Source organism: Leucopleurus acutus (genome assembly GCF_964270905.1).
Source record: "Leucopleurus acutus genome assembly, chromosome: 16".
NCBI classification, from domain to species: domain Eukaryota; kingdom Metazoa; phylum Chordata; class Mammalia; order Artiodactyla; family Delphinidae; genus Leucopleurus; species Leucopleurus acutus.
Window position 1 is genome coordinate 19,300,811 of NC_139158.1, and position 23,984 is coordinate 19,324,794.

Consider the following 23,984-nt stretch of genomic DNA (forward strand, 5'->3'; position numbering starts at 1 on the left):
TGGCTCACGGGCCCAGCCGCTCCGCGGCACGTGGGATCTTCCCAGACCGGGGCACGAACCCGTGTCCCCTGCATCGGCAGGCGGACTCTCAACCACTGCACCACCAGGGAAGCCCCTTTAAGAAGAACAGGACTAACTAAATGTCGTGTTGAAAGTGGCCCATAAACACCTTTGAAGCCTGGTGGTAAACAAACAAGGCTTTATTATTTTTTCCTTCATTAAAAAATTGGGGCATTGATAGCAAACTGAGAGCTTGGACCCCTGGGTTCACCCCCATGTTAAGCAAAGTAGCCCCAGAGAAAGATGGCACAGCTGACGCAGATGATGAGGTTGACGTCCAGAAGGGTTTTCACCAAGGGGTTTTCATCCAGGGAAACTATGACAGGGTCTGTTCTGCTCGGCATCTCCTCCTTGCCCTTGTTCTCCACCCCACAGAGCCACAAGATGGCTTTCACCACTTTGGACTGCTTTTTGGTCATGTCACCTAAAAAGAACCCAGCAAATAAGGGTCATAAGGATGGGCTGTGTCTCCCAGGCAAGAGAGAAGAGAGACCGGGTATGTCCCACACACTGTGATAAATACTTTATGTTCCTTTTCTGGAAGGTATTCATTAAGACTTTGATTCTGGAAGACTCTTTAGTTCTAGCAGATTGGTATTTTGAGACTTTTCACCATCTTCAGGTGCAGAATTTCAGATGAAAAGATAGAGACTCAGCCTAACTTGAGCAAAGCACACAGCTGGTTAGCAGAGGCAGAGGTGGGTTTAGGACCTTTTCTATCTGACTTCCTCCCTGTATTGCGTCGCCTGCCAGGAGGCTGAAGAGAGATGTGCACTCTTGCAGGGAACTCTCTTTCCCCATTCAGAGCTGGGTCTGCAAAATCAGCTGCAGGTGGAGCCAGGCGGGTGATGTGTGGGAGTCAGGGGAGCTGATTTTCTTATTAAACACGTCACTCTACCAAGAAAGATTCTCTCATCTTTCTTGAAACACATGGCCTTCTGGATCTATCCTTGAGTTTCCCACAGGAGGATGACATGGGTTCATATCCAGAATTATTATATTTTTAAAGCCATGTATGATGATTAATGACAACCACAGCCTTGGGTCATGGAGACAGTAGGGACTGGTGGGGACCCTGGCTAACTGTATATTCCAGGTCTAAGGAACAGCTGCTTTGCAGCTCCAGACAACTTTTGCCATGCAGACATATGGGCTCCATGTTGCCAGATATTCCAGTTTTTCAAGAGAAGATGGAAATCTGGAATTTTATGTGAAATCTCACAATTTTTAAATGTTAACTCACATTTTATTAAAAGAGTAGGTGAGCTAAAGCAAAATATGCCTGCAAGCTGCCAGTTTTAAAACCAGTCATTTAGAGAATGCCAGCAGTACCCCAGCTTACCACATGGGGTTTTGGGAGGATCAAATGAACCATGTTTTAGTAGGCACTCAACAAACACTGGCTCTAATTTTCCACCTGAGGCATCTGTTGAAAGTTACTAACCCTTCCAGTGGCCAGAGAGTGAGGGAGGACCAGACCCTGAGAGTCAGGCGATGCTAAAATTCCAAGTGTGCCCATTTTCTGGCTTGTGATTTGGTAGAAAAATTTCCCCTTAATTATATGATGCTTCTTGAGGTTCCTACTGTAACTGAAGAGCAAAGCAACTCACAGCTGTGGTTTTGGGGCATGTTTTCTTGGACAATCTCGAACTGGACGTTGGTTCTGCTGGCCTCTGGTGTCCTGTTCTGAGAGAGGGTAAGAGGCGGGGGAGTTGCTGGCGACACCTGTTCCTTCTGAACCATGGGGTCATGGCGAGTAAACCAGGTCAAGCGACTGACCTATGGAGCAGAGATGAACTGTGAGATGGGGTGGAGCGGTGACTTTCATCCCTTTCTCCCACCACCTTCCAACCCCAAGCTCAGCCGTCACACCCGAGTCTCTCCCAGTCTTGCCCTCTCACTCCACCCTCCAGAAAGCTTCAGCTCCCAGCGCTCTTCAGAATCAATGGACATTTCCCCCACTCAGTCCCCCATCTTTCTTGAACAGCCCTAATTCTCCAGTGGGGATCTCACCCTTCCTCATTCTAGTCCCCAGAGCTTAACCCTAGCCCGTGGGTGTGGGGGGAACCCTGTGATCAGCATGGAGCTCATCCATGTCTCTGGCCACGGGGAGTAAGTTGGTTCATGGGTGATCATGTGTCTTGAGCTGACTCCATCAACGGGCATCAGGAACTTCACTGGAAATGCTGGGACAAAAACGCTTATGCTTTTGCTTAATGAGAATAAGAGAGGATGTATCCCTAAAAGCTGCTGGGCCCACAAGGGGCCTGAGAACAGAAGGAGAGGTGAGAGATGAATTCTGATGGTCTTTTCAGTATCCTGAAATCAAGTTCTTCCCAAGACCCAGCCCTGGACTTTTCAGCTTTTTGAACAATCAGTCCTCTTCACTGAAGTCAATTGGGTTTTCTGTCACTAGCAGTGAAGGGTCTCAACGGATACAGTGTCAAACCCAGAAGTACCATCTCCTTGGAGGGCGGCTCTGTGAACCAGCTTACGACGGACACAGTGATCAGGGTGACGGAGGACAGAATCATGGAGAAGTAGAGGTAGTGGACATCCTTTACCACAGCTGGCCGCTCATCTGGCTGGTCACACCGAGGCTGCACGTAAATGAAGTCCAGGACCAGACGAACCAAGCCTAGGAGAAGGCCCAAGATGAGACCGAAGAAGGCGCCCTGTGAATCAGAGCAAGGCCGTCTTAGACACGGGCAGGGCTGTGGGGCATCCGGCACAGGCCTCCGGAAGCCTAGGCAAGCCCCCGGAGAGCGTGGCTTTCTAGCGACGGTCACAGCAGGGGTCAGTGATTCGAAAAGGGCTGGAGATACCTATCTGTTTATCTTTTACATAGAATTAATCAATGACATATAATTCCCTGTTAATTCAGCTTCCCTGTTTAAGGACAAAATGCATCAAAATAGAACCCTCATTGCTTTTCTTCAAAAGCCAGCTAACACCCTCCCTGTATCTTCCCGCACAGAACTCATCCTCCCTAATGACACCTGATATCCTCATGTCCCTCTCCAGTCCCCTTCTCTCCCATCCGATGGGCTGAAGGGCTGATCCAGGGCTACCTTTTCATTGGTCCGCTTCCAGAAACATCCCATGATGAAGACCACAGCCACGGGAGGCTGCAGGTAGGAGCTGATGGACTGGATGTAGATGAAGAGTTGGCCGCCCTGGCTGGCCTGGACCACAGGGATCCAGAGGATGGAGACCAATACCAGCAGCAACACAAACACCCTGGTGCCGGATGGAGAGAGACCCCCCCCATTAGTGTTTTATCTCCCCTGAACGCTTCTCTCTCTTTTTTATAGCTTTTCGGAGGTAGAATTTATATGCCATAAGATTCACCCATTATAAGTGTGCAATGCAGTAACTTTTAGTAAATTTATAGTGGTGCCACCAACACCACAATCAAGTTTTAGAATTTCCATCACTCCGAAAAGTCCCCCCATGCCCATTTACAACTTATCCTTGTTCCCACCCTAAATAAGCACTTATCTACTTCTGTCTCTACAGGTGTGCCTTTTCTGGACGTTTCAAGTAAATGGTATCATACGATATGTGGTCTTTTGCAGTTGGCTTCTTTCACTTAGCATGTCTTAGCATGAGGTTCATCACATATCATGTATCAATATTTCATTCCTTTTTATTGTTGAAAAATATTCCATTGAGTGGATACGCCATTGTATACCATTGTTTATCCTTCACCCATGAGTGGACATTTGGATTGTTTCTACTTTTTGGCTATTGTAAAAAAGGCTGCTATGAACATTTGTATACAAGTCTTTGTACAGCCAGATGGTTTTATTTCTAGGGATGCAATTGCTGGGTCACATGGTAAGTTTATACTTAGCTTTTTAAGAAAATACCAAACTGCTTTTGAACAGTTGAACCATTTTACATCCCCACATGCAATGCACAAGAGTTCCAACTTCTCTGCCTTCCTGTCTGCCTTTTTGATTATAGCCACTCTAGTGGGTGTGTAGTGGTATCCTGCAGGAACATTCTAGACTACAATCTCACTTTCTAGATTATTCTAGATGACAAGTCCTTTGTCAGATATATGGCTTGCAAATATTTTCTCCCGATCTGTGGCTTGTCGTCTCATCTTCTTAACGGTGTCTTTTGAAGAAAAAATGTTTTGGGTTTTGATGAAGTCTAATTTCTTTTTCTTTTTTTTTAATGGATTATGCTTTTGATGTCATACCTCTCCTAACCCAAGGCTGAGACAGCCCTTAGGTACACCTTCTTAAGGGGCAGAGTCCCAAGATGCTTATTAGCATATATTTTACATAAAATGTACATGCCACTCACTTCGGTCATTTTCATCCCCCCCATTAGATATCAGGACTTTGCACAAGACTTGTTAGAGAAACCTTGCCCCCAACCCCCAGAACACCCTTCTCCCTTTTACCTGGCTAACTCCTATTCACCCCTCAGGTCCCAGTCCAAGTTGAAGACTTTTCCTCTGACTCCCTAGGTGTCCTGGCTCCTCCATCATAACATTCACTGTGGTTATAACTACCTGTTTACTTAACCTTTTCTTCTCCTAGCTCCACAAAGGCAAAACTGAGTCTTTTCTTTCCACTGCTCTATGCCCGGCACCTGGCACGTAGTAGGTGCTCACTGAATAGCTCTTGAATGAATGAACGCCTTACTCATCCACGGAGCCCTGATGTACTTCACCTTTGCCATCAGAGGAGGCTGAGACAGGCTGGGGAAGTCGAAGGCTGGACTTTCCCTCTGGGTGGCTCAGCTTTCTCCTCCCTGGGTTATCTGGACTTTTCACACCCCTGCCTGGCGCCAGCCCAGTAAGACTTTACCTGCCCACAATCATGAGCTCCTTCTCAGATGCCCGAGGCCGGAGATGATTCCAGAGGTCCATGGTGAAGATGGTGCTGGCACTGTTAAAGATGGAGGTGAGGGAGGACATGAGCGCTGCCACCATCACAGCCATCATGAGCCCGCGGAGCCCTGGGGGCAGAAGGGAGGTCTTTGGGCCTCAGGCTTTTTCTGCCTTCACCGCTGACCCCATTTCCCAGGCCCATAGCTGGCTGGTCCCGAGAGGTTCAACTCGGAGGAGGCGGAACTCAGGGGTGGGAGCCAACAGGAGGGACTCAGAGGCATGGGTGGGGCAGAGCCCCCTGCGTAGCCAGGGCCGGAGCTTTATTTGGGGGCTTAGTTCCTCAGCCCAGAGCCCATTCTTTCCCACAGCCCTCCCATCTTGTCCCCCTCCTCAGATTAGAGCCCAAGCCAATGTCCTCCTTTCTGGGTGCCCCGGGGGGACTCAACTGAGGGGTGAAGGGACCATTACCTGTAGGCAGGAGTTCCAGCACAAGTTTGGGATACGCGATGTCAGAGCAGCCGGCGGGGTTGCTACAGACCTTCTGGCAGATTTCTGGGTCTGCACAAGCCACTTGGTCTATGGAGGAAACAAGCCCAGAGCTAAGCAGACGGACCCTCAGAGGCTCAGGCCCGGCCCAAACACGGCCTGGCGCAGGCCAGCACCAGGAGACAGGGCTACTGTAAATAAGTGTACAGTCCAGTGAAATAAAAAGGAGCCTAGACTTAATAATCCATGGCCTTGTTACTTAACCATTCTGGACCTCAGTTGCCGTATCTGCAAAACTGGGACAGTAACAGAACTCTACTTCCTAAGATTATAGTGAGGATTAAATGAAATGATATACATTACACACTCAGCACAGAGTCTGGGACACAGGAAGTGCTGAATACTTTTCAGCTGTACTATTGTAACCCAAAAAAAGCCGAGACACCTCACGGCCAGTCTCAGCACAGTGCCCTACATCAGGCTCCCTAAGCCCCCCAAAAGGACACGAGCAATTTACATCTTTACCTAAGTTCATCGGAAGTGCAAAGGAGAGTGCCCTCACTTGACACATGGCAAATATTTTAAAAGTTCCTCTTTTCCCCATCTCCTTCTCAACAGTATACATAGTTCAACAGCTGTTCCTCATTTTAGACTCATAAGAACCCGACCAGGCTCTGAATTTCTCTCTCCTCCTCTCTCTCCATTTCTGTATCAATTCTTTTCTCTCCTGAACAGCATTTTGATTTTCTAGTGTAAATTCATCCAGACTTCCTGGCACCTCTAGTTCTTCATCTCTATCATGATGAACACATGCCAAGCTTAGAAGCATAGACCTCCTGCTTGGAAGACAGAAGAAGAGATTGAAAAGTTATACGAGTGTGTGGCGCAGAGTAGATGCTCGATACATTTTTCTTGGGGAGAGACTAGCTATCTCATTATTAGTGTAATCTTTACAGAGGGGAAGGGACCTGGTTATAATCACCCAGCAAGGTCATGTCGGAGACAGAACAGGTCTCTCAATCCGATCCAATCTTTCAGAGAAGGAAGGCCAAGAGAGTGTAGGTTGTTTCAGTGGTCTGGCACGTGTGTTTGAATGATAGCTTTCTTGTTACTTTCTGTCTTCCTCATATCTGAGCTGAGCCACACTCCTCACCACCAGCTCAATGCCAACACAACACCACTTACCCCGCTGGACCACTTATAATTCCTCAAGTCTCTTTGGCCAGCTGCATCTAGGAATAATTCCCATAAATAACTCCTAGACCCTCCCTCTGCTCAATCCAAAGGCTTCTGTCCTTCTTCCTCATTTTGATGAATAACACTGCCTTCCGTCCCACCTTCTATGGCAAGTGGGAACGACCTCGAGCCTCAGTTTAGGGGTGGGCTTGGAGCCCTTCACTGCCCACACCCATCTCCTCCCCCATTCTGATGCAGTATCAACGTCATGATGATCATGTAGCTGAGGCCTCACATTCACAAGTGGCCTCAAACAGAGATGTTTGACAGTATCTCCAGATGAGGTGGTATGTCTAGTCTTTATATTTTTATATGTGTTAGAACTGTTAATTTAATAAATGTAAACATTTAAAGTACATCATAACTTTAAAATCTAATATTGTGGGGGGTTTTTTTAATTAAAAATTTTTTTATTGAAGTATAGTTGTATAGTATAGAAGTTTACAATGTTTCAGGTGTACAGCAAAGTGATTCATATATAAAAAGAATATATAAAAAGAATATAGTTCCCTGTGCTCTATAGTAGGTCCTTGTTGTTTATTTTATATATAGTAGCGTGTATCTGTTAACCTCAAATCCCTAATTTATCCCTCCCCTAATATTATTGATTCTGGTTTGTTTTTTTTTTTGGCCACGCCATGTGGCTTGTGGGATCTTAGTTCCCCAAGCAGGGATCGAACCTGGGACCCCTGCAGTGGAAGCGTGGAGTCTTAACCACTGGACCGCCAGGGAATTCTCAATCCTTCATTTGCTTTTTTAAGATAGCATAATACCTAAGAAATGGAAATCACACCAGGCCCCTTCATCCATTAGGAAGCCCAAGGACTATCTGGTCTTTGTAAAGTTTCTCCACTCACTGTTATGTCTTGTCAAAGCTGGGACCCTTCCCTCCACTTACATCCACCAATGGGAGAGGAAATGGGTGCTGTGGCCACAATAATACAAGTAACAATTGCTATGGAATAAAAGTAGATGCCTCCAAAACTCTGATTCAGTCTTAGACAAAATTAAGACCGCAGACCAAAAATGATATTTGACAGGAAGTATTGAGAAGAAACAACCTCGTTGAGAAAAATGCTTTTGAGAGGTCAAAGCTCTTGGCTTGTTTATGACTTGTCTGTGGAAGTTTAGGAGAAGATTAGAAAATAGTTATATTCCTGTGGCCAGAACATGGTATGGAGCCTCCCAAGCAGGGCGAAGATCTTGCTTATGTTCCAATCTTGTGGGTTTGGACTCTTGTTGTCCAAAAGCTCCTCTCTTCAAGGGACACCAAGAAGGAGCAAGACTCCCCCTGAAATCATTCATTTAATGACCTAGTTTTTGTTTAACCTTCTAGGAATGCAACCTTCAACCATGAAACACATGACAGACACAAAGTTTATAAAGCATGTTTAGGGCAGAAAATTGTGTTTGTTCGTTCAGGCTAAAGAAAATGTTCATCACAGGGAAACAAGTTGGCTCAGCTAAGTTATAAATGAAACCAACAGCCTTGTGATTGTTAACCCACCATTCTCTAATATCAGCTCACCTGTCTTGGGTGAATTAATGAACAATTTCATATATGGAGTGGATTCCCTTGTCAGATCCTATGATGCTTGACATAAAGGATGGCTCTAGCAGAGTCCAATCCAAACACAGCACCAAACCTCCTTCTTCCAAATGCCAACATTCATGGAAGTTCACTATGACTTGTATGCCGCAAATAAACACTGTACATATATACCTTCTCATGTAATCTTCACAACTCCATGGGGAAGATATTGCCATTATACCTATTTCAGAGACAAGTAAACTGAGGCCCATACAGACTAATAACATCCCCAAATCATAAAGCTAGTATCGTGGATAGGATTCAAAACCTTAGCTTATTCCAAAGCTCAGGTGGAGATGATTGGCTTTGTAAACAGGAACATTTCTAGACTCTTGTGTTTCATTGTTTTGAGGGTTGTTTTGTTTCTTTCTTGGTTTCCACTACAGTTCCTTTATAAGTGGTCCCTACTCCTTGGATGGACTAAGTGGAAGAGGATGTTTTCCACGTTCAAGAGAGCTCAGGATCAGAGCATCATTTTAGGCAGTGCTGGACCCATTTGAAGATTCAGCAGGTTGCTGATGGAGCTGAGATAAAGAGAAGGGTGGAAATGGGTAGGAACAATGGCTTGGCCTGGCACCTGGCCCTTTAGACCAGGGCTTCTCAATCTTCTGCCGGGCACCACCCCCAGAGATTCGGATTCAAAAGGTCTTGGACGGGACCTGAAAGTTTGCATTTTTAACAAGTTCCAAGGCAACCCTGATGCTGCTAGACTGGGAACCACACTTTGAGAAGCTCCAGTCAAGACCTTCAAATGCACCACACCCACCTCACCATCTCCACCCTACTCACTCTCTTAAATTCCTTTCGCACTATTGCTAGTACCAAATGCTAGAGTGTTTTGATATCAATTTTCTCTTACTTTTTCACGAGTACCAGACTCATCTGTTATGTTATAAACTCCCTAGGGGCGTGGAATGTGGCATTATGTTTCACTTAACAACCGTTATTGACTGGCTGACTGCTAAGAGAGAGGCTCAGGGTCTTGTTATTGATCATCCTGATACTGACCCTAAGTATTGATGTGATTTCCTGAGAGAGACAGTAGCATGATTAAGAGTCAGGTTTTGGAGGCAGATGCCCCTGGATTTAAATCTTGGCTTACCCAGCCCTAGCCAAGTAACTTCCAGCAAGTCCCCTAACCTAGGAGTGATCTAGAGTCCTCTTTTTTCCTTAACAGCTTCATCCAATCCATCATTCATCTGGTTGGCTCTGCTCTAAATTATATTTTCAAACCATCCACATGAATAAACTGTTGCCTCTTCACAGAGGCCTTCCCTGGAAACCCTGTCATAGGAGCCCCTGCCCAGCATTCCCTGTGATGTTTCCCTATGCATTTTCCTCACAGCACTTAGCACAATCAATGAATAGCTCACTTACGTATTTTTTGTCTCCTTCACCACTAAAACGTAATCCCCCCCAACAGCAGGGATACTGTATGTCTTGTTCCCTTATGCAACCCCAGGCTCTTCTAGAAAAATGCCTGGCAGATAATTGGCTTTCAAAATATTTGTTGAATCCATGGAAGAATAATAAATGAGTGAATCAATTAATTTCTCTGAGCTTTAATTTCTTCCTTTCTTTGGCCACGCGGATTGCTGGATCTTAGTTCCCCGACCAGAGATTGAACCCACACCCTCGGCAGTGCCAGTGTGGAGTCCTAACCACTGGACTGCCAGGGAATTCCTTGATTTCTTTATCTATAAATGAAAATAACAATAGTACCTATCTCATAAGGTCCTTTTGAGGAATCAATGAGATAAAACATGTATAGAATAATAAAAGTGAACACTTCTATAGTGTTTACCACGTGCCAGGGACTGTTTTAAGCCTTAGGAAATATTATCCCCATTTTACAAGTGAGGAAACAGAAGCACTTAACAGAAATTAAGTGACTTATTCAAGGTCACAGGAGCCAGGAAGTGTCAGAGCCAAGGTTCAGGCAAGGCATTTCAGATCAGTGTTCATATTCATAACCGCCACACTCTACTGCAAAGCTCCTCACACGGGGACTGGCCCTTAGCACAATGAAGGTTGGTTGTTTTAAGCCACTTTCTTTGTTCATATGTCGCCTTCCCCTTAGCTGTATATTTTCCATCAAGTCGCCACAAAACCAAGATCCCAGTTCTTATCCTCATCTGGGATTTTTCAAGCCTTGTGCCGCTTCCCTGGAAAGAGGACCGATGGCTCTGGGTTCGTCATCCATCAGGGCTGGAGAAGCGCAATCCCAGCATCTGGCACCACGGACGGCTCCCCATCCTTTCTCTTCCCCAAGTCCTTCCACCTAATCCATAGTTCTAAATTATTTTGACAAAACTTCTGGACTGGGGCTTCCCTGGTGGCGCAGTGGTTGAGAGTCTGCCTGCTAATGCAGGGGACACGGGTTCGAGCCCTGGTCTGGGAGGATCCCACATGCTGCGGAGCAACTAGGCCCGTGAGCCACAACTACTGAGCCTGCGCGTCTGGAGCCTGTGCTCCGCAACAAGTAGAGGCCGCGATAGTGAGAGGTCCGCACACCACGATGAAGAGTGGCCCCCACTTCCAGCAACTAGAGAAAGCCCTCGCACAGGAACGAAGACCCAACACAGCCCAAAATAAATAAATTAATTAATTAATTTAAACAAAAACAAAAAACTTCTGGACTAACCATTTCATCCTAACCCTTTCTTTACCTCTGCAACGTCATGTAAGATAAGGCATAGAGGAGGGAGATTTCTGCCCGTTTGAGTTAATAACAGCTTGGGTCAATACAGGGTTAAACTTAATGAGGCAGAAAGGAGCGTTCTTCCACACAGATCACCAGCTCCTGACATCACAGCGACTCCCAATAACATCCCCCACCCCTAGTCCTGTTTAATCCCCATGCTGCCAACCTCATCCCTCTACCAAGTTTAAAAAAAAAAGAAAAAGCTAAGACAGATACTCTAGAGGTTTTGATATCCCTGATTTTGTTAAGAAAAGGAACCCCCAAAGGGTTCTATTGGGCCGAACTTGCCAAACCACTGGGTTCAAACATTGCAGTGTGAGGGGAACCCTCTCATGAGGTTTCAGGGAGCTGACATCTGGAACCATGAGATTTTAGCCTAGTTTGTGGCTTCAGAAAATAAATAGTTGAGGCGAGGCCCCAGATAGGTCTCCATTTGATTTGGCTTGAGACATTAATAGGACGTCCTCATTGAACCAATGTTGGGAAACAGCACTGAGTCAGTAGTTGCTGGGATGGAGACACCTCAGCTGAATCACCAGGAAGGGACTCCAGCTGCATTCTTGAGGGGCAGTCAGTAAGATGTTCAGAACACTTCACAGGGTCTGAGACTCACAGACAACCTCTCCTCCCAACTGTCATCTTACCTGGAAAGAGGACACGGCTGACCATACCAGGGAACACCATGATGAAAAGGGGCAGGACCTTCAGGTATGCGGCCATCAGAGAGCCTCCTTTGGCATGGGACAGGTTCTTGGCAGCCAGAGTCCGCTGAACAATCACCTGGAAAATAGTGGTGTGTTTGGAAGTTGAGACAGATTTCTCTTAAGGCCAGCTAGGTGCGCATGGCTTCTTTGTAGGCATAGTAGACCCAGGAGCTCGGTTTGCCTGCCTTCTCTAAGGAAACATCTCTCCTATTCTCAATCCCTGTGATCCAGTGGTCCAGCTGGGGTAGCTATACCAAGGCAGAGAAATCAAGAACGGGAAGGAGGATCGAAGAGGAATGCAAATACTTTGCTAGGAGTGATGAGTTAAGAGAAAGAGAGGATCTGAGATATTGCTACCAACAGGACTGGCATGTCTGGACTTGTAGTTACTGCATACGGTGTGCCTAGGTCTTATCCTGACCCCCTTCTCTCTGTTGGGTGGCATAAGGTAGGTCTTGTTAAGATTTATCCACTTAGAACAGATTGGTGGTTGCCAGAGACAAAGGGTGGCAGGTGGGCAAAATGGATGAAGGGGATCAGAAAGTATAAATTTCAGTTATACAATAAATAAGTCCTAGGGATGTAGTGTACAGCATGGTGACTATAGTTAATAATACTGGATTGCATATTTTTAAGTTGCTAAGAGAATAGATCTTAAAAGTGCTCATCACACACAAAAAAAGTCTCATCACAAGAAAAAAAATTGTATCGATAACTGTATGGTGATGAATATTAACTAGATTTATTTTGGTGATGATTTTGCAATATATACCAATATCGAGTAACTTAAACGATTTATCCACTCAAAGGGAATGACATGTTCTAGAGTGTCTTCTGAGTAGAAGACTGGTCCCCCAAAATCCTGCTCCAGGCTTCAGATTGAATCTACATGAACTCAGAACTTTCTCTACTGTTTCCTTGGGCTTTGGATCTTGAAGCATCTGGAGAAGTTGCAGAGGGCTTAGTGAGTTACTAGAGCTTTTAGGAGTTGGTTCAGTGAACTGTGGACAAGAGGAGTGAAATGTCATTACCATTATGGTGCTGTGGTGAGCAGGACAAAGTGGGAATTCTTCCCATTTTTTTAAATAATGTTCATCAATGGCATAGGCTTCCTAGAGCGTCCTGCTGCTTCTTTTGAAACCCATTCCCTCTCCACAAGGCTACCCTGTCATCTTGGGTATGGAATCTGCCTGATCCAGGGGGAGGCACCTGACCCACCCCTGGCCAATCAGAGCCCTTACACAGGGTATTTGGATTTGGGACTTGGAGAGCTGTCAGTCTCTTTGCAGTTGGTCTGCAGTGAGAGACCATGAAGTCAGCAGGTAAGAGAGAAAGACAACGGAGAAAGAAACCAGAAAAAGTTCCAGCACTTTCTGAAGGCTAGTTCAGCTTCCTGCCGTTCGTATTCCATGAGCTAATAAATCCCCTACCCTTTTCCTAAGCTGGTTTAAATTTGATTTTTTTTTCTGTGACTTGCAACCAAGTGTACCCTCACCTGCACAGATTATTATTGGTTTGGATGTTGTCAGTGAAAGACTCTAAAACGTGGCATCAGCTTATGTGAGGAAAGGTGAAGGAGCAGTGAGGATCCCTCTATCCAGAGCTGGGAAGTCAGCTGTTTGTTACCTGTCATTTCTCAGGACTCCAAACACACACCTACTGGGCTTTCTAGAACACTTAACAATGTGATAGTTACATGGAACGATACAGCAACCATAGAATACTTTTTACTGCTTCATAAAGGTGCCAAAAAGAGGCATGCAAGCTTCAGTCCTTGTCGGTCCATCTGGAAGCAGAGAGGAAAGAATTTAGAGCTTTGGAAAACCAAGCCCTTTCGACAGGAGATCCAAAGCTGTGACTGAGAAGAATGCTGGCTTTTATTCCCGTGAAGCGGAGCCTCCAGCTGAGTAAGTTTTAAGAGACTTGTGCTGCTCAAAACCCCACAAGCCCTGGGAAGAGGGTGTCGCCCTGTACGGCAACCCCCGGACCCAAGGAATGGAGCATGACTCATAGGAATGTTATGAAAATCAATGAGTTAACATATAGGAAATGCTTATATCAGTTACTGGTAGATGGTCCAGCATCAATCAATGTTTGTGTCATTACGATTATCGATTGTGATTTACCTCTTCCGTCTCTGCCCAGGGAGATTAGGAACACGCCCCCAGTCAGTGAACAGTGAATGCTGCTTTGTCTTTCTCCTGCTCTGAAATGAGCTACATAGGGCAGCACCAGCCCAAGGGACTAACACAGTCTTTGGACTCAACAGAATTCAGCTCAGCAGCCGCAAAACCAGAAGTCATGGGGTCCAAGGAGGGCTTGGGTTTCTGGCCCCTCTGGCCCTGCCTGCCCTTTGGAAGAAGATCAAGTCATCCCGGATTAATTAAGTCCCCAGGCTCTTGAACAATGCGAGGTGGGTTGGAGGTGGGCTTCAAGGGCTGCACACTGGAATCCCAGCTAGTAAGGGTGTGAGGCATCTCAAGGAAATGTTTGTATAGATTAATAAATATAAGCTGTTGGGCCATGTCAAGAGCAGTAGCATAAAACCATAGCAAAGGGCTTCCCTGGTGGCGCAGTGGTTGAGAGTCTGCCTGCCGATGCAGGGGACGCAGGTTCGTGCCCCGGTCCGGGAAGATCCCACATGCCGTGGGGTGGCTGGGCCCGTGAGCCATGGACTGCTGAGCCTGCGTGTCCGGAGCCTGTGCTCCGCAACAGGAGAGGCCACAACAGTGAGATGCCCACGTACCGCAAAAAAAAAAAAAAAAAAGCAAAAATGTAAATGTTTTAAACAGTTTATTAAATGCGCCTGCAACAAAAAAGACTATGAGCAAATTCCGAATGCTCCCCTTTTTCACAATTATTAGTAACCCCACTAATGAAGAAACAGAGGCTCAGAGATCTTAGACGGTGTCCCAAGGTTATGCCACCTGAACTTGATTCCAGGTCTGTTGAGGTTAAAGCCCAGGCTGTTAGCCTCAGTCTGAGCTGTCTCCCAGGGTCTCTCCAGCCTGAGATTTGCTAAGGAAGAGAAGGGGTGCTCTCTCTTAAAGGGGCAGTATTACACCCATCTCTAGCTCTTGGTTTCTAGCTCTTCACTCAGGAGTTCTGACCCTTGGGGTGACCTGGATTCACTCTCTGCAGTGTCCCCTCCATCAATTCAGTAGTCCGACTCCATGATCATTATTTTATTTAAAGTCTCATCAGCCCTGAATATGAAATAGGGCTTCCAAAATGGCACACAGATCTCTGATCATTAATGTAATGGAAAAAGCCATTTCAACAGATGATATATTCACAGGGTTTGAAACCTGAGAAAGTATAAACAGGTGTGCAGTGAAATGGCTTCCATCCATCCTGGCACATCTGCCCACCTCCCTGCCCACAGGTAACTGCTCTTAGTTTTATATACATCCATCCGGAGTTTCCTTCAGCACATACAAGCAAATGCAAATATGGATTCTATCCCCCCCACACACCTTTTAACACAAAAGGGCTTATTATACACACCACAGTGCCTTTTGCTTTTCTCATTTCTTTCTTCACACCAGTTATATATTTGCTTTAAGGGCTTTGCTTTGGCGGGTCCCTCTGCCTAAAACTCTCCTCCCCAACAATCACCAGAGCCCACTCACTCTCCTTAGCTCAGAGGTCACTTCTCAACCATGACTCCCCTAATCACTCTATTTTAGATGACACTCCCACACCCTCCATTTCCACCACCCCCGCCTCTGCTTGTTTTTTTTTTTAAATGACAGTTATCACCTTTTAACGTTCCCCGTAACTTATTTATTGCCTGTCTACCTCCACCAGAAGAAGGTGAGCTCCGAGAGCCTGTTTGATTTGTTTACTTGTGATTTCCAAGTGGCTGGCACATAGAGCACACCTAGTGAGTATTTGTGGAGCAAATAATACCAATACCAGTTTTAACCTCTCTTTAAAATGTTTCATCTCTTTTGCTTACTGGATCCTTCCAGACATCCAGCAGGATGTATCAAGCTTTCCCCTTTGCAAATATCAGTAGCTGTGGATTTGCTGCGACACGAATAAGAATAAGAAGATAACACGTAGAGCAGTAGAGAGAAAGAAGTTCTCAAGGATGTTTGGGGAGAAACGCAAATAAGAGAACAGATAGCGGGAGAAAAAAACTCAGCCTCCAGATACTCCAAGGAAGGAAGCGTCCCCGAGAGTAGCTTTCTCAGCTGCTGCCCTGTACCTGATCGGTGCACCAGTACCAGAGGGACGGGATGGACATTCCAAATAGGATCCCAGGCCACGGGAGATCAGATGTCAGTGGGTCTCGGAAAATATGGAAGGCATCCTCCCGGGGCAGCCCGCAGCTGCTGTTCCCACTCCGGTTGCTGGCCACAGCCAAGAAGTATTTCTCTTCCAGGCCTTCCAACCCGCCGACTGCAGCGAAACCTAGTATTCAGAGGAAACCCAAATTTGCCAGGAACTCAGACTGATCCACAGCAACTCATGAAGGGATGGCTGGAGATTGGTGAAATCCTACTTAGAACAGAGATACCAAGGAAAGTTAGTTGACTTAAAGGTTCTTCGCCTTTTTTTTTTTTCATGCCTTTGGTAGTGACTATGGATTGCTTTTCAGAATAATATTCCTAAATATACGATACACAATACATAGATTGTAAAGAAAACCAAATATGTTGAAGGCACCCATCAAACCATAAAAACTCTGACGTAGTAATTTATTTATGTGCTCCATTAGGTAGAAAGACCCCACAGTGGGTCAAATAACAATTTAGTTTTAAAATAACCATGGACACAGTGTTTTAATACATCAGAAGCAACTGTAAAAACATTTGGATAAAACCTCGGGGGGTGTGTTTTGGTATCAAAGTCACAGATATTGCAAATTTTCCTGTGGTTTGTTGCCTACACTAATCATTGAAAGATGCTAATATGAAAATAGAGATGAATTTCTTTCCCATCCAAGATTCACAAAACCCGTGAATTCTGTCCAGGTTAAGAAAGCCTGCCTGAAGGAAACATTCTTTCACCTCTGAACTTCTTCTCAGCTACTCTCAATTCATGGTATCACAAGAGTGGTCCAAGTAACTTATGGCCTTGAGCAAGTCGCTTCCCTGAGATTCGGTTTCCTCATCTGCAGGTGGGGATAATGTAGCACCAACCTCATAGGGCTGGAGAAAGACAGTGAGATAATGCACATAAAATGCACAGCACCTGGCACAAACGTGTGTTGTCCTTAAAAAATAATAAAGCACTGCAATCTGCAGATAATTTGCTTCTTTTCATTAATTGAACAGATTCAAGGTTATCCCCCAAATAACATTGCTCTCACTGGATTACGTTCTGGAAGGTTGTGTTTGTCTTTTTGTTGTTGTTTTGTTTTTTTCTTGTGTTTTATTTTTGGTTTTTTGTTTGTTTCTTTGTTTTTTGGTATGGAAGAGAAGGGGTTGGTGTTACCACTTGAGTAGGAATGATATGTAATCTGCAGCCTAGCTTATCTTTGCTGAAGGTTGTGGTGAACAGTGGCTACTGGGGGAAAAATATTGTGATGATAAATTTTTGTCATGCTTTTTTTTTCCCTGAAAAATTATTTTGTGGTAGTGGGAAGGAGGGAGGTTTTATTAATAATTGGACCTGGGCTTCCCTGGCGGCGCAGTGGTTGAGAGTCCGCCTGCCGATGCAGGGGACGCAGGTTCGTTCCCCCGTCCGGGAAGATCCCACATGCCGCGGAGCGGCTGGGCCCGTGAGCCGTGGCCGCTGAGCCTGCGCGTCCGGTGCCTGCGCGTCCGGAGCCTGCGCTCCGCAACGGGAGAGGCCGCAGCTGTGAGAGGCCCGCGTACCGCAAAAAAAAAATAATAATTGGACCTGACCATCTGAGTGTGTAAAGCACATACATATAGATAATAGCAGGTAGAAAGGCTGAGACAAGAATCACCCCAGGATGGGTGAAGATAAAGTAGGCAGAGCATCGTAAACTTTAATGTACACACGAATCACCTGGGAACCATTAAAAAGCATATCCTGATTCAGCAAGTCTGCAGTGGTGCCTGGGATTCTGCCCTTCTAATGGGCTCCCAGTTGACACTGATGCTGCTGGTCCCTGGACCACAGTCTGAGTAGCACCCATGTAGGAGACATCAGGGTACCAAATGAAATTTGGAATCCTTTTGGTATAAAGGAAAGTGGGGGATCTTGATTTCAGTCACTTTAATAAGCTCCATTTTAGGTCAGTTTTTCAGTTTCTCTTTTTTTGTTGTTGTTTTTTGGGTTTTTTTTTGGCGGTATGTGGGCCTCTCACTGTTGTGGCTTCGCCCATTGCGGAGCACAGGCTCCAGACGCGCAGGCTCAACAGCCATGGCTCACGGGCCCAGCCACTCCACGGCATGTGGGATCTTCCCGGACCGGGGCACGAACCCGCGTAACCTGCATCGGCAGGCAGGAAGGCACAATGTTAAGGTAAAAATTCCTGCCTATACTCTTTGACTCCTGCTCTTAGACTCTTCCCACAAAAGTTATTACCACATTATCTCCCCACTATCGTCATCAGGGAGTGTGATGGGGAAGGAAGTGTATGAGATCTGAAATCAGTCTGACTGGGTTTGAATCCTGGCTTTGAATTTAACTTTGTGACCTTGCGCTAACAGTTGGTGCCTTAATTTTCTCATCCAACAAAAAGGGTAAAAATAATACTGGTATCATTGGGTTGTTATGAGCATTAAATGATAAAACATCTGGATCACTAGTGTTTTAATAGGTATTCATTTATGAACTTCTAATTTTGAGACAATTATAGACATACAGAAGAGTTGTACAAGTAGTACAGAGAGTTCCCATACACCTTCTCCTAGTGTCACTGTCTTACATAAGCCAAGTACAGTTACAGAAACTAAGAAATTAACATTGGTGCCTTACTATTAACTACAGTATGGGCTGTTCAATTTGCACCACTAATGTTCTTTTTCTCTTCTGGGATCCAATCCAGGATCCCACACTGTGTTTATTTATGTTTCCTCCTTTCTCTGTAGTTCCTCAGTCTTTCCTTATTTTTCATGTCCTTGATACTTTTGAAGAATACTGGTCATTGTAGTGTGTAAAATGTCCCTTAATTTGGGTTTGCCTGATGTTTATTTACGATGAAGTTGAGGTTATATATTTTGGCAAGAATGGCACAGAGGTGATGCTGTGTCCTTCTCAATGTACCATATCAGAAGCTACATACTGGTACGTCTGATTACTGTAATATCAGTTAATATGCCTTGATCGCTTAGTTACAGTGGCACGTGCCATGTTTCTCCACTGTAAAGTGGCTATATTGCCCTTTGTAATTAATAAATATTTTGGACGTGATACTTTGAGACCAAGCAAATATCTTATTTCTTCATAAACTTTCATGCGCTGACTCCAGCATTTATCATTGGATCTTGTCTATAGCAATTATGACTGTGGTGTTCTAATAGTGATATTCTATTTCCCTCAATCTGTCTTCATTTATTAATTGGAATTCTCCTGTAAGGAAGAGTTTTCCTTTTGCCCCCTTTTATTTGTTTATTTAATTATTTATCCATATCAACATAGGAGGATCTATTAACTTTTCCTTAAAAAACAGTAAGTTTCCATGATACGCACAGCTCTCTTCCAGCTAAAATGACCATGCCTCAAGCAGGAATCCCCAGCTGGGTTTGAAACAGTGATGAAAGCAGATGTCCATGCTTGAGAGAGGTGCTGTCATCCACCCAAATGACCCTGGCACCCCACTTACTGTAGCCCATCAGGGTGAGCGCTCCTATAAGCATGATCAGGGTCTGTAGAGCATCCGTGTAGATCACAGCAGCCAGGCCACCTAGTGGGAAGATGAGCACTGAGGTGAAGGTCAGGTCCTCTGGGGGAGAGGAGTTACTCTGGGTGCCAGAGGGAACTTGGAATTTCCAGACCTGACGGGGGAGGGTTCCTAGTGTTGATTGTTTGCAAAGATGGCCACAATATCTCCTTCCCAGGTGCCTGCCCATTTAGTAATGTGGCCTTGTTGCTCCTTTCACGTTGAGGTGAAGATTTCTCTTCTTCTTAAATATGGTTTGGCCGAATGACTTGCTTTAACCACTAGATATGGTGGAAGTGATGTTGTGCAGCTCCAAGTCTGGTCCTCAAGAGGCCTGCAGTTCCTGCTCTTGTTCTTGTGTTGCCCCGAGAACACTGTGCTTCTTTAAGAAGCCCAGTCTAGCCTCATGGAGCATGAGGGCCACCTGGAAGGAAAGCCCAGCTGACAGCCAAGCTAACCAGCAGCCACCTGAGTGAGACCATGTTGTTCCACCCAGCTGTTCCAGGTACCATCTAACTAGTATAATTCAACCGAGCCAGGTGAGCCCAGCAGAAGAACCACCCAGGCAACGCATGGAATGAATTGTGGGCGGAAATAAGCCATTAACTCCTTAATGGGGGGTAGGTGGTTAGTTACACAGTAATTTCTAACTGACATGGGAAGTGATGCTTGGGCCATGGTCCCCAAGCTCTGAAGACCTTTATTTAAACATTGGAAAGAGGATGTGAGTACTAGGTATTCAGAGTCTAACAGGCTTCCCAAAGAGGGTCACAGTGGTTGGCCTCAGTGGATTCTTATTGGTCTTGCCACCTAGAAAAATCTTTGTAATGACAATCATGGTAGCAAATCCATCAGCATCTGGACAAAACAATCTTTCCAGTCTCTTCCCTATCCTTTTCTCCTTCCTCTTTCCCTACAGAGAAGGGACACTTATCTGACATGAACAGATTTACTCATGGGTAAAGTCACAGTACACTAAGAAAACCAAACAGACATTCATGTGGGTGTTGTTCTGTGATTCCTCCTTCTTTGCCCCAGGAATAGGGTCATCTCACAAATGGAGAGAGAACTGGCTTAGCATCTGGCCCCGGTTCTCTGCTGGCCCCACTCAGGCAATTAGCCTGAGTGTGGTGAGATCCTGAAGACTGATACCACTGAAACCCACCCACGTCTCTATACTAATGTTTATTGGGCATTTATCACTTACCAGGCACTGCAGCTAGTGTTTTATGCAATCACTCACCAAACATCTGGTGAGCGCCCAACCTAGTTCTACATGGTAGGGATACAGAGGCAGACAAAACAGCATGCTGCCTGTCTCCTCGGAGCTTCTGGTCTAATGGGGGAGACACCCCCAAACAAGGAAACAGAGGGACAGATTGGCAATTGCGACTAAACCTTTCCTTTCCCTGTGCCCCAGACACGTGGCTTCTGTTAGCGCTGAAAACTCAGCCCAGATCTTTCTGCATCAGCGGGCTTTTGTATTTCTGAGAACGGGTCACTCTTCTGTCTAGAGCCTCCAGTGGTGTTCCACGGCATTTGGGACTAAATCCAGGCTCATCTGATTTCCTTCGAGGCTCCGGTGCCTGCCCTTTCCTCCACTCCTTTCTCCTCCCATCAGGGCTGCAGCACAGCCGATGCTGGTGTCACCGCTGTCACTGCAGCTTGTATGAGTGGCCTCCTCCACAGCTAGACAGGACTCAGCCTCAACACACGTGCTCGCTCAGCTTCAGTCACCCTGACCCCCTTGCTACTCCTCAAACAAACAACACGGGTTCTCATGTCAGAGTCTTCCCTCTACCTCATTTAAATCTGGTCCACATATCACCTTAGAGAGGCCTTGCCTGTACGTTGGATGGAAAAGAATCCTCCCACCATTATTCCCCATCTTCTTATAACAGTATACTCTGACATCACTTATTGGCTTCCTTGTTCATTGTCTGTCCCCCCTTCCCCACTAGAATGTAAGTTCCTTTGGAGTAAAGATTTTTTCTGTCATGGGAATTCCCTGGGGGTCCAGTGGTTAGGACTGGGTGCTTTCAGTGCCGTGGGCCCGGGTTCAATCCCTGGTGAGGGAACTAAGATCCCACAAGCTGCACGGCCAAAAAAACGATTTTGTTTATCTTGTTGCCCGCTATGCCCCATTTCCTAGCATGATGCCTGGCATATAGTGGGTGATACATAGATAGATATAGATAATTTGTGGAATGAATTACACCAAGAGGAGGCAGAGAAGGATGAAACTGGAACAGAAGATGAGAAGGTGAATATTCAAAAGCAGATACATGTGCAGGTGCTGCACTCCACCAGCCACTCTTCTGGGATGCAAGTCTGAGGGGGAAAGTTGAGGCTCCCCGGCCTCAGGCTGCAGAATAGCAGTGGTTTATGGTCTAGCTTTGTACAGTGTGTGTGACTACACATGCTCAGCAGCTAGTAGGTTCTAATGAATAGTTCTTGAATAAATAAACGGAAAATAGCTTTATGCACTTGCGGTACCTTTTAAAATCCTCCCTTCTATCAGGCATCCCTCTTCCTTTGGACAATGACCAAGAGAAATCGTATTATCTGGGGTGATGGACTGAGGGTTCATGAAGACATGGTCTTAGCACACTGGAACATCAGAAGACGAGCCAGGAAAAGACAGGGTGGCCCACAGCCCCTGCCCACCACCTCTCCCAGAATCACCCCTTGTTCAGTCGTACCTGCAACAGTGTATAGAGCTGTGATGGCCAGCAGCCCGACTATGGCCAGGTAGAGATTTAGGCGCAAAGACTGCTGAATGAAGATGGCACCTGCATACATGTCTACCTGGAGAGACATGAAGTTGACGGGTGAATGAATGGATGGACGTTTTAGCCAGTTTCCCCAGGCTCAGGCCCTAGCCTTGACTCTGGCAAACACAGAAACATCATATGATGTCCTTTCTTCATCTCTTCCTAGATCAGGGGTCTCGAACGGGAGCCCTACGGGTGACCATGTTTGAGGCCCCTTCACTGGGCTAATACAAGCGCCTCAGTCGTCTTCCTGCTCCTATTCTTTTTTTTTGTTGTTGTTGTTGGTACGCAGGCCTCTCACTGCTGCGGCCTCTCCCCCTGCGGAGCACAGGCTCCAGACACGCAGGCTCAGCGGCCATGGCTCAGGGGCCCAGCCGCTCCGCGGCATGTGGGATCTTCCCGGACCGGGGCACAAACCCGTATCCCCTGCATCGGCAGGTGGACTCTCAACGACTGCGCCACCAGGGAAGCCCCCTGCTCCTATTCTTGATCTGCCTACTCTCCATCCTCCACACTGCAGCCTTTATCAAATACCATCACGATCATCTCATCCTCATCAAAACTCTTCAGTAGCTCCCTACTGCCCCCAAGATAATGTTCAAATAAGTTAGAGCTGTATACCAGGCCCTCCATGGTTTGCCCTCCATGGTTTGCCACTTGACCTCATTTTCTTTACTCACTTCATGCTCCCAGACACACTGAAATACACCCTGTTTCCCTAACAAGTCATGTTTTTTCATGCCCCCAAGCGTTTTCTTATTCTGTCCAGCCCTCTGGAATGCCAATCCCCCTTTCTCTACATCCTCTCTACATCCTCCTCAGATGTAACTTTCCTTGGGAAGGTTTCCCCACATCTGTAGCTTCCCACCAGAAGGAGAGCGAGCATTGTCCTTCTGCCCTTCACACCTGGAGCTGGCACAGAGTCAGTTATTGTTGTTTGAATTGAATGGAATTCCTCTGCCCACCCCCCCTCCCCCACATAGGACAAGGTTTCCCCCAGCTCCAGATGGAAGAGAAGAGGGCATCGGTGTGAGTCGGGCTGAGCAGCACGCACTGGAGGCTGCAAAGCATCTGCTCTTGGCCTGCCCATCCAAACGTCAGGGTGGGGCAGGCTCAGTGGGCCATCAGCACATATGATTAATAGTTGATAACTGCCTGATCCCAGGAGGAAGATGACAGACCCACCTGAGGGCTCTCGGAGTCCCATTCAGTGATGGGCACCATCCCAAGATGTTGCTGAAGAAGCTTTGGCAGGAGAAGGAGGAGGAGTCCTTTCCTCTACCTTTTTTCCGTACTTCCTTTGCCCCTGCTTAGCCTTTGCCCCCACCCCTCCCAACTTCCTTGAACCTCCCAGAAGCTTCCTCAATAGGAGAGGGACACCACCAGCTGAGCTTCTCACCAGGCTGTGTCCCCACCTTACCGAGATCTTGGTGAAGATGTAGATAAACAGGTAGAGCACAGCCAGGATGACGGGGATCCTGTTGCCGCCAAAGCGTTTCCTTAGGTATTCTGGCATCGTGGTGACCTGGGGACCAGAGTTGAGATTTTGCAACCCAACAGCCCTTCTTCCCCCTCCCCACCTCTCCCCAAACTCAGAAGCACAGATGGGCTTCTGGGGATTCTCAATGGGAGACTTAAAAGAGAGGAGAAAATGGAACAAAGGGGTGGGGTGAGGATGGACTGGGGTTCTATGCAGAGTTAGGTACCCAACTATCATATATCCCAAATGTATACGCCACCCCAATTTTTGCCCTCTTCTGTGTTATTAATGTTATT

General features: G+C 46.3%; 1 protein-coding gene across 6 annotated transcripts in view; it reads right to left on the reverse strand.

The window, feature by feature from the left end:
- Nucleotides 1-278: 278 nt before the first annotated feature.
- Nucleotides 279-23,984, reverse strand: part of SLC5A11 (solute carrier family 5 member 11) — a gene marked incomplete at both ends in the record, with an annotated part of 42,436 nt that continues 18,730 nt past the window's right edge. For 2 of the 6 annotated variants that reach the window (XM_082857205.1, XM_082857204.1), the window contains 11 exons: nucleotides 279-484; nucleotides 1,671-1,839; nucleotides 2,520-2,735; nucleotides 3,132-3,300; nucleotides 4,887-5,037; nucleotides 5,378-5,485; nucleotides 11,571-11,706; nucleotides 15,844-16,049; nucleotides 19,378-19,458; nucleotides 22,137-22,242; nucleotides 23,629-23,733. In XM_082857205.1, the coding sequence (XP_082713331.1) occupies nucleotides 279-484; nucleotides 1,671-1,839; nucleotides 2,520-2,735; nucleotides 3,132-3,300; nucleotides 4,887-5,037; nucleotides 5,378-5,485; nucleotides 11,571-11,706; nucleotides 15,844-16,049; nucleotides 19,378-19,458; nucleotides 22,137-22,242; nucleotides 23,629-23,733 (1,653 nt within the window). The remainder of the gene's footprint in view (nucleotides 485-1,670; nucleotides 1,840-2,519; nucleotides 2,736-3,131; nucleotides 3,301-4,886; nucleotides 5,038-5,377; nucleotides 5,486-11,570; nucleotides 11,707-15,843; nucleotides 16,050-19,377; nucleotides 19,459-22,136; nucleotides 22,243-23,628; nucleotides 23,734-23,984) is intronic. The other 4 variants (XM_082857203.1, XM_082857201.1, XM_082857200.1 and 1 more) reach the window with 3 other exon arrangements.